The sequence below is a fragment of the Rhipicephalus microplus genome, chromosome 4 (assembly GCF_043290135.1).
Source record: "Rhipicephalus microplus isolate Deutch F79 chromosome 4, USDA_Rmic, whole genome shotgun sequence".
Classification (NCBI taxonomy): domain Eukaryota; kingdom Metazoa; phylum Arthropoda; class Arachnida; order Ixodida; family Ixodidae; genus Rhipicephalus; species Rhipicephalus microplus.
The window spans coordinates 34,566,653-34,580,880 of NC_134703.1; the positions used below are offsets into that span (position 1 = coordinate 34,566,653).

General features: G+C 48.5%; 1 protein-coding gene across 2 annotated transcripts in view; it reads right to left on the reverse strand.

Annotated features, from left to right (window-relative positions):
• Window positions 1-14,228, reverse strand: part of LOC119172582 (neural cell adhesion molecule 2-like) — a 239,290-nt gene that overhangs the window by 49,456 nt on the left and 175,606 nt on the right. For both annotated transcript variants that reach the window (XM_075892528.1, XM_075892529.1), the window contains 4 exons: window positions 6,926-7,285; window positions 1,688-1,804; window positions 1,421-1,624; window positions 219-494 (listed from right to left, as the gene is read on the reverse strand). In XM_075892528.1, the coding sequence (XP_075748643.1) occupies window positions 219-494; window positions 1,421-1,624; window positions 1,688-1,804; window positions 6,926-7,285 (957 nt within the window). The remainder of the gene's footprint in view (window positions 1-218; window positions 495-1,420; window positions 1,625-1,687; window positions 1,805-6,925; window positions 7,286-14,228) is intronic.

Sequence of the window (14,228 nt, forward strand, 5' to 3'; positions counted from 1 at the left end):
CTACATGGCAAATACGAGGAGTCTATGGCATAAGACGAGTGCCAGAATTGAACAAATTCCTATATATTCTCTTCAATATCAACCCAAACCAACTCGCCCACCTAACTGCGATTCTCCAAAGAATGCGTACATGTTGGAAATGCTCCCAGTACAAGCCGGCCGCTCGTGGCCCGCTAACTACGCACCCTTTCGCGACTTGTAACAAACGGGAATCTTACAGTGCACTTCGAGCTTCCAGCCGTCTTCGATTGCGCTTCCGGCGATGAGTGGGTTCTCGGCGCGGCACGAAAGCTGCTTGCCCGAGTCCTCGCTGACGGGGACGAAGGTGAGAGCACTGGTGCCGTTCACTTGCGTGGCGTTCATTCGCACGCCCGCCTTCCACCACTCGACCACGGCGGGGGGCCTCGAGCCGGCCGAGAGACAGCGCAGCGTCACAGGCTTGCCTGCCGACAGAGGCCGCTGCTCGCCCTCGATCCACACCGAGAGCGGACGGACTGCGAAGACATTGAAGCAAGTCGTCCGGATGCATCGCCACAATGCCACCTTCAGCTGAGTCACACCGTGTAAAGTTACGCGAAACACCACCCGAGTTTTATGCCCGTCGACCAGCGCGCGCTGAACGACGGGATCGCACCGGACACCACGGTCAATCTCATGGCGGCGCGCACTCGCGTAAAAGCCAACTCAGCCGAACCTCGTGCGGTGTCTCATTAGTATGGTGTACCAATTAGTATGGTGTACTAATTGGTACACCATACTAATTGGTATGGTGTACCAATTAGTATTGAGAACCTCGTGCGGTGTCTCATTAGTATGGTGTACCAATTTGTATGTTGTACCCATAAATAGGTTGTACAGAAATTCCTGACTGAGGGACAAGAAGACCCGTAGGTTTTTTTCTTCCTCATTTGAGACACTGTAGTGCTCTCTCGTATTTGTATAAGCTTATTTTTCCCGTTTCTGTCGCCACTCTCTACCTGTAATGTACGTACAGACCTCGAGTAAACATGTAAAATGATTTCACGTGGACCCACCACCGCGAAGAGGGTTGCGTCACCAGCCAATCATGAGAGAGCCGATCGAGAGCTACCAATCAAATCAAGGGACCTTGTTCACAAATTCACGAATAAAAGAAACACGAAAAAGAAAAAAAAAAGGACTGTCTGGAAAAACGTACAATTCAAATTCGTTAAAACGTGCCACAGTTTCGCTTGAAATTGATATCTCGAACGTTGCCACGGGAACTCGTACGAAACGGGAACGCATCAACGAGGTTCTACTTTATTTGTTTCCGCGGATGTGTTTGCTCTGGGTGCGTATCTATAACTGAAGGCAGTTCGTTATAGGAATAACTTCACTAGGCGACGTCCCGAGCGGCAGTACACATGCATTCGTGGCGCGCCTAATTTGGGGTGCTTACAGTTGAGGTCAACAGTGACGCTGGCGGACACCGGGAAGGAGATGTTGTTGTTGGTGGCCAAGCAGGTGAAGGTGGCCATGAGGTCATTGCGGCCCAGAGAGGGAAGAAGCAGCTCGTTCCTCGAGATCCCCTGAGAGGTCACGTTGTACTGGTCGTCCAGCAGGAACGACTCGCGCCACCACGTGACCACCGGCGGAGGACTGCCTGTGAACACGAGGCGACTCGGTTAATGCCTGTGGACAGAACACGTTTAGACCAGAAGCTCACCTCCTTCGACTTGGCAAACCAGCAGCAGGCGGTCTCCCTCGTTGTACGGCCCAATGATGCTTTTGCTCGGAAGGATCTCCCCATTCTGGTCGGTGATGATTGGTTCATTAGGGGGCACTGGCAACATAGGAAAAAAAAAGTTTGGTTCGTACTAAATTCTGTTAGAAGGAAACAATAGCAGCAGTAGTCGAATATTTCACGGCTGAGCAGACTTGACTGATTACTTCCCCTTATTTTGCCCAAATAAATGATTGATGACGTTGTTTTGTGCAGCATAATAATGTTTGCCTTAAATTCCGCTAGCTCGCCGAAGCTCTTGCCCTCGTTCCGCACGTGCCTATGTTTGAGCGCCACGCACTTTGATTTAGGTGCACTTAAAAAAACCCAGGTGGCCGAAATTTTCGGAGCCCTTTACTACCGCGTCTCTCATAATCATATGGTAGTCTCGGTACCTTAATCCCCAGATAATATATTAGGACACAGAGCAAACGCGTGATGCTGTCTCGAAACACCAATACTCTTCCACTGGAGTCATCTTTTTGCCGCATCATAAGAAGGATGCCGACATAACGCAGTTTCTCGGATAACAGAGATTTGCTTCAGTGCAGCAAATCGTTCGATTATGTAGCCAGCGTAATTAAAAGTCGGTTTGAAAATAGTAACGGACAAACCTCGAAGCTGGAAACTGATAGCTTTGAAGCCGCGCCGTCATAATGAAGGCGTTTAATGTACTGGAATTGTAGGGCCCCAAAAGAAGTTGATGCGACGTGTGTGACGTTGCTCCTTAGTCCGCGCTCTTGATATGAGGCATCTGAGTAAACTAAATACGTCGTCCTTGCACTGTTCCTCCTTCTCACCTTGTCAACGTGTACCGTGTCGGGATACGATCGGTATATGCGGTCGGGATACTCCTCCAATGTGAACATGACATTCATATAGTGTCTATTTCTTTCAATGAGCACTTTGAAAGAACGGCGTGGCTCTGTGGTAGAACACGAGCTGTGGTAGAACACTACATCAGTAGGGTTAACCAGACGCACATCCGGTTTGCAGGGTAGCAAACCGGATGTGCGTCTGGTTAACCTCCCTGCCTTTCCTTGCATCTTTATCTCTCTCTCTCTCTCTTGAGAGACTTTCAAGCGACCGATTCTACGCGCACAGACGCTCGTTTGCCGGGGCATGCACATGCAGAGAACCGAAGCCAGGCAAGCAAATCAAAAGGCGGTGTACAGGGGGGCCCGATCACACTAACGAGTTCTACTTTTGAAAGCAAAGCTCAAGCGTCTTTTCTTCACCTGGTGTGTATGATCTTCGAGGTCGGTTTCACATGTTCCCCACATCCAACACCACTAAATATGCTACCGACTCCTTCGTAAAGATCAAAACTGCGCCTCTATGCGGGCACTGATGAAACAGGCGAACTGGTGGCGTTCCCTCCGAAGTCAGGCTGACGCATTTATATGTTTTGCTAGTGTTTCAGGTATGTTGTATCACTGATCTTCAGTAAACACTCCTTGGTAAACTTTGAGAGGTGGTAGTATAGATTTACCGCATCTTGACCATACCAGTCTTATACACAGGTCAGCGGCGCTGCACAGGTTTACAAAGAACACCTTGCTAAGATGCTCCGATATGATGTACCACTGATAAGCTTTGATGTGGTAGCCTAGCCACCACGTTTTATAACGATTAAGTATCACGTGACGCCTGGTGTGACGTGACGCCTGATGGCGCTGGTTGGGCTAACTCTCGCGCTTTTTTAAAGATGATAGTCTCTCTTGGGGACCTTAGACGCAAAAATTTTGGTATGCCTGTCTGTCATTTTGTCTGTTTGTTTACTCTTAACAGCATCGGGTACTTGAAACGGCCGACCCCATCCGCAGCGACCCCCAATGTTTCTCAAGGTTCAGCGTTCATACTTGTGCGATTGTCGATTAAAAAGCAATTATTGCGCATGTCTGGGGCACCTTAACAACACGTATATATTCTGCATGTGCATCTTTCATTAGAAAAGAGATACATAAGTAATTTTAATGACCGTAGCGCTTATCGCGTTGCGCTGACCATGCAACGCTTGCACGAAAAGGAGAGTGTTTTTAACGCTTTGCTAAAACGAGACGGTGGTGGCACCTACCCGTCGCCTTACGTTCTACATCTTATAACCTCTGAGACGGGCGAGCACGCCCGTCCCAGAGCCACGCGCTTTGTTTTCGAAGAAAACTGCCAGGAGGCGCTCATGTCTCACGTGTGACGTGACTTGATGCACTCGTTCGCCTCCGCTGCACGCTCGAGGCACTCTGGCGTTTATGAGGATAACAGTTTTTCTGATAGGCCGCATAGACTTTTGTTGCGCTAATCCGTTTGTTTGGGCAACGGTTGCCTTACTTTTAAGGCGATAGCGAAAGAGCTCGTTTCGCCGAAATTCCGGTGTCGGCGTCGTTGGCTGTGAGCAAGAAGTCATATCATCTTATGGCGCGACCGAAAAAGCGATGACGATGCTAATGAAATAAGCGATAACAACATCCTGGGTCTCCGTGGGCATCGAACCTGGGTCGTTGGCGCAGCAAGCGGCTGTTATAACTCACAACCCCGCGTCAACTTGTGAACATAGTGAAAATAACTTCATCTGCTTGGAATTGCAGTGAAAGTACCTTTCATGCCTTACAAACACGTGCATGCTGTATACATGCTTTCCAATACAACGTGAAATATTGCAGCAATAATGCGTGGTGGTGGTAGTTATATATCTTTATTTCTATCCGAAATAAAGGAAAAAAAATGGAGGGGACCGGTACAGAGACTGCATGGTTGCGCTATTTCAGAGGAGGTCGGCAGGGATCCCTTGGGATACCGCAGCCTCCACTGCGCGCTGGATGAGACGGCGTTGGTCTTCTGGCTCGGAGGCACGCAAGAGGCACTCCCACGATTCTGGGGTGTTGGTGTTGTCTGTGTGCATGTAATGCGTGTGCACGTCCACACCATATGTATGAGTGTCGCCGGAGAATAGCGCCAACGTGCAATAAATGCGTGGTACAAGCGTACATTGCCATCGGGCGTCAGAGCACGTGATTATCATATTGACTTCGTGGTTTCGAGCCGGTCACCCACTACAAAAGGCACGTAGGCCACGTAGCGGCGGTGCATATCAAGTTATAAAAGGTTTCTTGCACTAAGTGTTTGAATTACGCTCTAGGAACAGGACGTTGCTAACCTGTTCACCTGTTAAAGGCGAAGCTTTAGGGTCCCCTAATTTTTTAGTTGACCATGGAGTCCTGAGTAGTGGGATTTTGCCCTATGTCTATGGCGCATACCCGTGTATTAGGTTAGGTTAGGTATGAACCAAAATCTTTTAGGCGACAAATAAACAAACAAAGGAACAAACAAACAAAAAAAACAAACATATGATGTCCACAAGGGTTATACCACGGATCGCTGACATGAAAGGCTCGACCAAGGACAGCTTCGCCGTTAAAAGTGATCCATTTAGTTTATTTCTGTACCATCGGTAGTTAGATTCACACGGTTTAGCTATATGTTCACATTTCGTGGTTAGCCCTGAGGGCAAGACGCCCGGCTTCGCAGCACGAAAGGTAGGTTCCAGACCCTGCACCTCCGAGATAATTTATATTGCTATATTGCACCATCCTTTTAAAGTAATTCGTCTTACGGGAGAGACCGAAGGACACTTGCACACTTTTCTCACAGCGTGGGCATAGAAGCGCTTTGGTATCTAGTATTTCCTAAATTTGGTACCACAAGCGAACTTCGGACAGTTTGAACTTCAACAACGGCTTAGGAAGCGCATCTGTGTCTTTAGTGAGCAGCTTTCGAACACAGCTCATATGTATCTACATGTCTTCGGACATTTATGATGCAGTGTAGTGTTTAACAAGGGTTTCGATGGTTTGAAGAAACGATCAAGTAAAGAACGTTTACCAATCGGCGACACCACCCACCATTTCGTGTGCGGCACTAAATCATGCTACCTTTTCGCCCTCGAAATCGCTAATTTGTAAACGCTATATAACTCGACCTAAGAGGGCCACGCGTCCGCATTTATGAGAAAACGGCCTCGCTGGATGGAGCTTGACAAAGTGCGCGGCTCCACGGCCATGCTGTGCACGTATACTGCCGATCGCCGCGTAGTGCGGTACATCAACTGAAGGCATCGAGAAACACCACTCCACTAATTCTCCTCGAGTGCTTGTGAGCTATAAGGATGCACGGACAGGAATTCGCCAAGGACCAGGGTTACAAGTATAGTGCACCGTGAAACCAGCGCATGCACCCTTAGGAATGTCCCACGCGCAATCGAGCGCGTTTTCGGCTGGTGCGGTTTCGTGAAGAACTTCCCGAGTGCACGCCACATACTAGGACGACGTAACAATGCGCGCGAATGGGACAGTTCGACTAGCGCGAGAAAACAGGGAACGCTAAGAGGTAGCGAAAAACTGAGATGCTCACAAGCGCTGAGACTGACGTACACGACCGCAGACGAATTCCTCGCGGGAGTTTCTTGACAGGGCTGAACGGCAGAGTGCTAATTCGGTACCGGACATGAAAGAACCGACACACACAGCACAAGACAAGCACTGCATGCGCAGTTTGCGTTCTGTGTACTGCACCGAATTCTTGCTTCGCCAGTTTAGCATTGTCAACCAACTATGCAGCCACGAATCCTCCTTATGAGTTACGTTTTTCTACAAGCTGACGTTATTTTATCCCCGCAAGTGGTATTATTATTATTATTATTATTATTATTATTATTACGTTAGAGCTGTCTATCTCATGGGATAGTCAGCTCTAACGTAGCCTACCTTTTACTACCATGATGTTGCAACATCACGGTAGTATTGTATACAAGATACACACAGAGATACGAAACATTAGTATCCGCTTTAAACACCTTTTCTGATTAATAAACCTTCAGTTGTGAGAGCAAGCGCTGTCCTTGTCAGCCTCTTCTTTCCGTTCGTTTTTTTAGTGCGCTTCAACAAAATTTTCAATTATGAACGCAATCCAACTGGCCCAACTTGCCATCTTGCTGAAACATTCGGAAGAATAAAAAAAATAATGAGGGGCACTATGTACATATGCACACTATATGGCTTATAACGCATGAGCACAGTCAATGACTATAGTCCAGTTCATACAGCGGGATCACATCGCGGATGGAGTCCGTACAAGATGCGCGTTCGTTCGAAGCGCGTGCCAAGCTCAAAAACGGGGACCACTCACAGATGACCTTGAGCACGACCTCGTAGTTCCTGGTGCGCGCCTTGCGGAAGTCCACTCGGCAGCGGTACAGGCCCTCGTCCTCCTCGTGCACCGGGTACAGCTCGAGGGCCGCCTGGCCTCCGGCGGGCTCCTCCGGAGGCCCCAGCCGCAGGTAGGCCCGGTGACCGAGCCAGTCCGCCGGGGCATGGTGCGCCTGCGACAGGCTGCTGCGTCGCGCGTCGCACGAGTAGATGGGCGTGGTCGAGTCGTCCTTGTACCACAGCACCAGGGAGACCTCGTCGTCCGTCGTGTTTGGCGTCATGTCGCACGGCAGCGACGCCCTCTCGCCCAGCACGCCCACCACGTGAACACGCGGCTCCTCTGCAAAGGACACAAGCTCACTCGTACTACGTCCAAGTATATAGGGTTAATCGCAATTTTCGATGGAGGCGGAAATGTTGTAGGCCCATGTACTCAGATTTGGGTGCACGTTAAAGAACCCCAGGGGGTCAAAATTTCCGGAGCCCTCCACTACGGCGTCTCTCATAACCATATAGTGGTTTTGGGACGTTAAACCCCACATATCAATCAATCAATCAATCAATCAATCAATCAATCAATCAATCAATCAATCAATCAATTGATCAATCAATCAATCAATCAATCAATCAATCAATCAATCAATTAAGGGTAATCGCAAAGGTGCCGCTTCGATCGAACAAGCGTGATAGAACAAATGTCTAGGGCCTCTCTGACATAAATTTTTGGAAAAGCTGCCCAAGTTTCGAGCACAAGTCGGACAGTCGATTGCGATATCAATAGAATACCAAGTAATGAAAGTCAAAGTTTTGCCTCAGGGCCGATGCAGTCGATGCACTATAGCAACAAATTTGAACGCATTTTCGGAATGGTTTCATGCGAAGCAGTAAGCGGGTGGTGTACTTCTATGGCTGTGAGTCAAGCGATATAGACCGACAAGTTATAGTAGATTGGAGGAAGAAGAGGAGGAAGAAAGTTTAAGCGGAAAGACAGGAAGGTTAGCCAGTTCTTAGACCGGCTGGCTACCCTGTGCTGGGGAAAGGGGTGAGGGGAATGAAAGATGTTAAAAAGAAATGTTGCGAAGAGAGGGAGAAATTACAAAAAAAATAAAAATAAAAAAAGTAGATTGGTTTACGCATTCACTGTACACACATTCACACATTTGTCTATTAAGCCAGTATATGCGAATATGGGCTTGCCGGGTGTGCCGCTTCAAGGGTACCTTATGGTGCGACGAAACATCAGAATTCTCGTTAGATCACAGACCTCTGTCTTACAACTACACGCAACGGCGTAATGTACGTGCTCATTTTTCGTTAGCGTACTCTTCCAGTGTCAAGCCCCGCTTAGGTGTAGCTTTCCGAGTCATAGAGTAAATGTTTAACGTTTGTCACGCTGTTATCAAAGCAAACACGCGAAAGCGCAACTGACGTCGCTGCCTCATGACACTGTCGTACTGTCATTTAGAAAAGGAGTTTCTAAAGCAGACGAGGCTCTGCGGTAGAATACGTGACTGCCTTGCAGAACTACTGCGCCTATTGTGACACAAACTCTCTTGTTTTTTTTCTATGCATCAGTTGTTTTTGTTTGTTTTTTTCCCTGACCAAAGCGCCATCGCCGACACCAAGTTTTCTGTGAAACGAACCTTTCTCATCTCACCGTTCCTGGGTCGATATGAACTGTGAATCTCCCACCTACCGCACACAAGAACGTACGCGAGCTGGGAAGAGGACGTAGTGACCTTTTGGCATTACCAGTCAGTCACGTTGTTTATACACTCGTGCCCTTACAGGCCTGTCTTGGTGTATACGGTGTCAAGGAAGCAACCAAGACATATGCGCTTGGGATAGATAGATACAAGTGGTCAAAATTCTTTTGGTTTGCCATGAAATGTTGCCCATTTAGAAGAGAGGAACTCAAGACGTGCGCTATAGCTTTCAACTAAACAGCTTATTCCTACCCAAGCTAGTTTACCGAGTGTTTAAAGAAACGTTCCCAATATCCCCTAAAAATGAGAAAAATACAATATTTGGTCGCTGCCTTCACAAGTGCTTTTTCTGTAGAGGCAGGCGTCTTAAAATGGTCAAAGATATTATTCGGGATAGTAATTAAAGTGTTTAACTAAATAGTTTTGAGTTCATTGAGTTAGGCGGTTGCATCAAATTAAAAAAAAATCCAAGTTCTTCATGCGAATAAGCAGTTGCAGCTGTGAGATTTCAACAAAGTGGCTGTTAGCAATATTTGCTGCCTAATTAAATGGTACGGTGAATCTGAAACCGAAGCACCTGTGAACGCAACAAGCAGACGACCAGAATGACTTCACTGTTCAAGACAACAGTAACAGGCGCGTAGTTCTTCCGCGTTCGTTAACGTATGTGCGTCATGCTTGCTACAATTACAAGCGCAGTCCGCACACGCGCACAACGAAGTCCATTGATATAACGACGATTACGCATTCTAGATGTCTCAGAAGAACATGGCAGCGGCGCTCTTCGCGTTTCGGCCTCGGTTTGGGGGCTGAATTTGAGTGAATTCTAGGAGTTTCGAGTAATCACTAGAGGCCACTTTTTCGAAACCTCAAAGCTGAAATGGGTTCTTAGAATGAAAACCTTCAATTCTCTCACTTTACATAACCACCTAACTTCATAATTAAAAGTGTAATTTATATTTTGTAATACTGTACGGAATGATGTATTCACCCATCTTAAGATGCCTGCGGATACAGAAGTAATCGAAGTGGCATCGAACAAATATTGAATTTCCCTGATTTTTCGAAATTTGGGACATGCTTTGTATAAGCACAAAATAACCGATTCTTGGGCGAGTTGGTTTTGCCTAGAAGGACACTTGTGCGCACGCAAACAAAAGCAGACGCAGGTGATGACAACGCAGGCGCTCCTACTTTCGTCGCTTACCTCTGTCTTTGACTGCGTGTCCTTATTTGGTCTTGAAGCCCCATGTAAACAGCGGTGGTGGCTACACACTGTAACAAGGTGCCACGAGCAGAGATGTGCATCTTCATTTCACCTACCTACCTACCTACCTACCTACCTACCTACCTACCTACCTACCTACCTACCTACCTACCTACCTACCTACCTACCTACCTACCTACCTACCTACCTACCTACCTACCTACCTACCTACCTACCTACCTACCTACCTACCTACCTACCTACCTACCTACCTACCTACCTACCTACCTACCTACCTACCTACCTACCTACCTACCTACCTACCTACCTACCTACCTACCTACCTACCTACCTACCTACCTACCTACCTACCCACCCACCCACCCACCCACCCACCCACCCACCCACCTACCTACCTACCTACCTACCTACCTACCTACCTACCTACCTACCTACCTACCTACCTACCTACCTACCTACCTACCTACCTACCTACCTACCTATTCATCCCTTTGTGTTAGGGTAAACCAAAGTTAATATGCGAAAATAAAATGGTGTAACGAATTGACATTAGGAATGTGACATTGTCATCATCATCATCATAATCATCATAATCATCATCATCAAGTGGCGTACGTCGTGAGGCACCTATCCGCACACCACTGGCGGGTATATTCCACAAGCGATTGACATTTTATATCTACTCAGGAACGGTGAGAAGAGATATTGAAAATTGTAACGCATTATCGTTAAGAAGAAGCTGACATCGGCTGCGTTGAACCAACGACTGCAAACAATAAATGTAAAGGTTCCAGCAGGAATCAAACCCCAGCATTCTGCGTGGTAATCTAGTATACTGTACCACATGGGCATGATAGGTCTTGGAACTTCTTTTTAAATATATTTTATAACGTTCCTTAAACGTCAATTGTGGTGGCAATCTCATATACAATACATATGTAATCCCGAGGTACAGCCGTCACGTCGGGTTAACGCGAATTGCAGTTGAGCACCATGCACTGAAGCTAATTCCAGTGCCCAGGGTTACCAAACTCGCGAGCACAAGCGCTACCTGTCAGCTCACCGTTTCTAGTGTTGCTAATACCCATGTCGCTGTTGGCATCGTTAGGCAACTGTAAACTGGTGATATAAAACATATTGTCACGTTAAAGAGACAGGAGACGTTTTTAAGGCGTCCTCACAAAAGTCCGAAGAGCGGTCGGCTCAGCGCAGCCAAAAACAGAACAATGGCACGAGGGGAACTGCTACTTCGTCTGCCTCTTTTGCGCTGGCAGCTCAAGCGCGCGGCACTGCCCCTCCTCCCTGAAGAGCATCGCCTCGATGCTAAACGAAGCGTGTATCGTAAAAAAAAAAACATTGTCACAGTGTGTGGTACGGTTTTAACCGCACCACGTGCACAATCTCGGGTCGTAGCTGTCGGCGTCGGGGTGGTTGGCTTCCGTCCGGAAGGACTTCGTAATTGACGTCGCTCACTTGTCGTAGCACTTTGTACGGGCCAAAATACCGACTGAGAAGCTTCTCAGAGAGACCTTTGCAGCGCACAGGGGTCCAAACCAACACCTGGTCACCTGGTTTATAATCGACTTGTCTGTGGCAGCGGTTGTAGCGCTGTGCATCGACGCCTTGTTGTTTCTTGATGTTTACGCGGGCTAGTTGACGTGCTTCCTCGGCTCGTTGCACGAAACACTCAGCATCTTCGTCGAGATTCTCGATGTTGTCAATGTCGCATGGGAGCATTGCGTCCAACATCGTCTGAACGTCCCGACCGTATAGAAGACGAAACGGAGTGAATCGTGTGGTCTCTTGCGTAGCGGTATTATACGCGAATGTTACGTAAGGCAGTATTTCATCCCACGTCTTGTGCTGTACGTCTATGTACATAGACAGCATATCAGTCATCGTTTTGTTAAGCCGCTCGGTCAGTCCATTTGTCTGAGGGTGATACGCTGTTGTCTTGCGATGCGTGGAGTAACTTAACTGAAAAACTTGTTCAAGGAGCCTTGCTGTAAACGCTGTTCCTCGGTCTGTGATGACACAGGATGGAGCACCGTGGCGTAATACAATTCTCTCGATGAAAAACTGAGCAACTTCACAAGCCGTGCTTTTAGGAAGCGCCTTAGTTTCAGCATAGCGGGTTAGATAATCTGTAGCGACGATTATCCACTTGTTGCCGGAAGATGACAAGGGAAACGGACCCAGGAGGTCCATGCCGACTTGATCGAAGGGTGTTCTGGGTGGCTCGATAGGGTGAAGTAATCCCGCAGGCTTAACAGATGGGGATTTTCGGCGCTGGCATTCGCGGCAGGCTTGAACGTACTGTTTAACGCAAGCGGCAAGTTTCGGCCAGTAGTAAGACTTTCGTACCCTAGCGATGGTTCGGGTGATGCCCAGATGGCCCGATGGAGGCTCGTTGTGGCAGGCAAATAGAATTTCCTCACGCAGCTCTGCGGGGACGACCAACAGGTAAGTTTTGTTGCTGGCGGCTGCGTTCTTCTTGTACAACACGCCCTGTCGTAAGCAGAAGGATGACAATCCGCGAGTTATATGCTGGGGCAGTGATACGTTGCGGCCCTCTAGATGTTCAATGATAGGTCGCAATTGAGCATCTGCTCGCTGCCGTAAAGCCAAGTCTGTTACGCTTACGGAGCCAAGGAAAGGGCAGTCCTCTTCGAAGCTCTGAGCGGCAGGCTCAACTGGCGCGCGTGACAACGTGTCCGCATCTTCGTGTGCACGACCGGACTTGTACACGATAGTGACGTCGTACTCCTGCAGACGTAGGCTCCACCTTGCCAGTCGTCCGGAGGGGTCTCTGAGGTTCGCAAGCCAGCACAGCGAGTGATGATCCGTCACTACTCTGAATGGACGGCCGTAAAGGTAAGGTCGAAACTTAGCAATTGCCCACACGACAGCAAGGCACTCCTTCTCCGTGGTACTGTAGTTTGACTCCGGGCGTGTTAGGGTTCGGCTTGCGTAGGCGATAACCTTTTCAATTCCCTCCTGCCGTTGGACGAGTACCGCGCCCAGACCGACGTTACTGGCGTCGGTATGAATTTCTGTTTCGGCTTCCTCGTCGAAATGTCCAAGAACAGGTGGTGATGCCAGGCGAAGCCGAAGCTCTGTGAATGCTGATTCTTGTTCAGCACTCCAAACGAACGGCGTATCGTCTCTAGTGAGTCTAGTTAATGGTTCGGCAATTTTCGAAAAATTGCCTATAAAGCGCCGGTAGTACGCGCATAGACCAAGAAACCGCCGCACACTTTTCTTATCGGCAGGAGTCGGGAAGGCTGCGACAGCGGCGGTTTTCTCAGGGTCAGGACGGACGCCTTCTGCGCTTACGACATGTCCAAGGAACTTTAGTTCTTCGTAACCGAAATGGCATTTTTGCGGCTTTAACGTAAGGTTAGCCGTCCGAATCGCCTCAAGTACTTGTCGTAGTCGCTTCAGATGTTCGGAGAAGCTGGTTGAAAACACGACCACATCATCCAAGTACACAAGGCAGCTTTGCCATTTTAAGTCAGTCAACACAGTGTCCATCATGCGTTGGAAGGTAGCTGGCGCAGAGCAGAGTCCGAACGGTAGCACCCGAAATTCGTAGAGGCCATCCGGCGTGACAAAGGCGGTTTTTTCGCGGTCGCGCTCATCAACCTCAATTTGCCAGTAGCCACTCTTTAAATCCAGGGAAGAAAAATACTTCGCTCGTCGTAGTCGGTCAAGCGAGTCATCAATACGCGGCAGCGGATAAACATCTTTTTTTGTGACGTTGTTGAGCTTTCTGTAATCTACACAGAAGCGAAGCGTACCGTCCTTCTTCTTAACCAGAACGACCGGTGAGGACCAGGGACTGTTCGAAGGCTGGATAACGCCGTCGTCGATCATTTCTTTCACTTGCTGCTTGATAGCTGCGCGTTCTGTCGGCGAGACGCGGTATGGCTGTTGGTGAATAGGTCTTGCGTCGTCGTAAGTGATTATCCTGTGCTGTGTAATTGGCGTCTGACTCACTTTAGACGACTGAGCAAAGCACGCCCTGAATTCAAACAATAGCTCTCGCAAGGCCCTCTGGTTCTCTTCTGGCAGTGCACTGTTCATGTCAACATCTATTACGGTTTGTCCATTGCGGCTACTGTCTTCACAGGCAAAACACTCAATGACGTCCTCCAAGGCTTCAGCGTAGGCGACCGCAGTGCCCCGGAAAAGGTGACGATGCTCATTGGTGAAATTTGTAATCATGACCTCGGCTGTACCGTTCCGAATGTCAATGATGCCTCGTGCCACAGAAATTCCAAGCGCCAGCAGCAGGGAGACGTTGCACTCTGCCACTGTTTCACCGTCACTGGTTCCTTCGGAAGTCA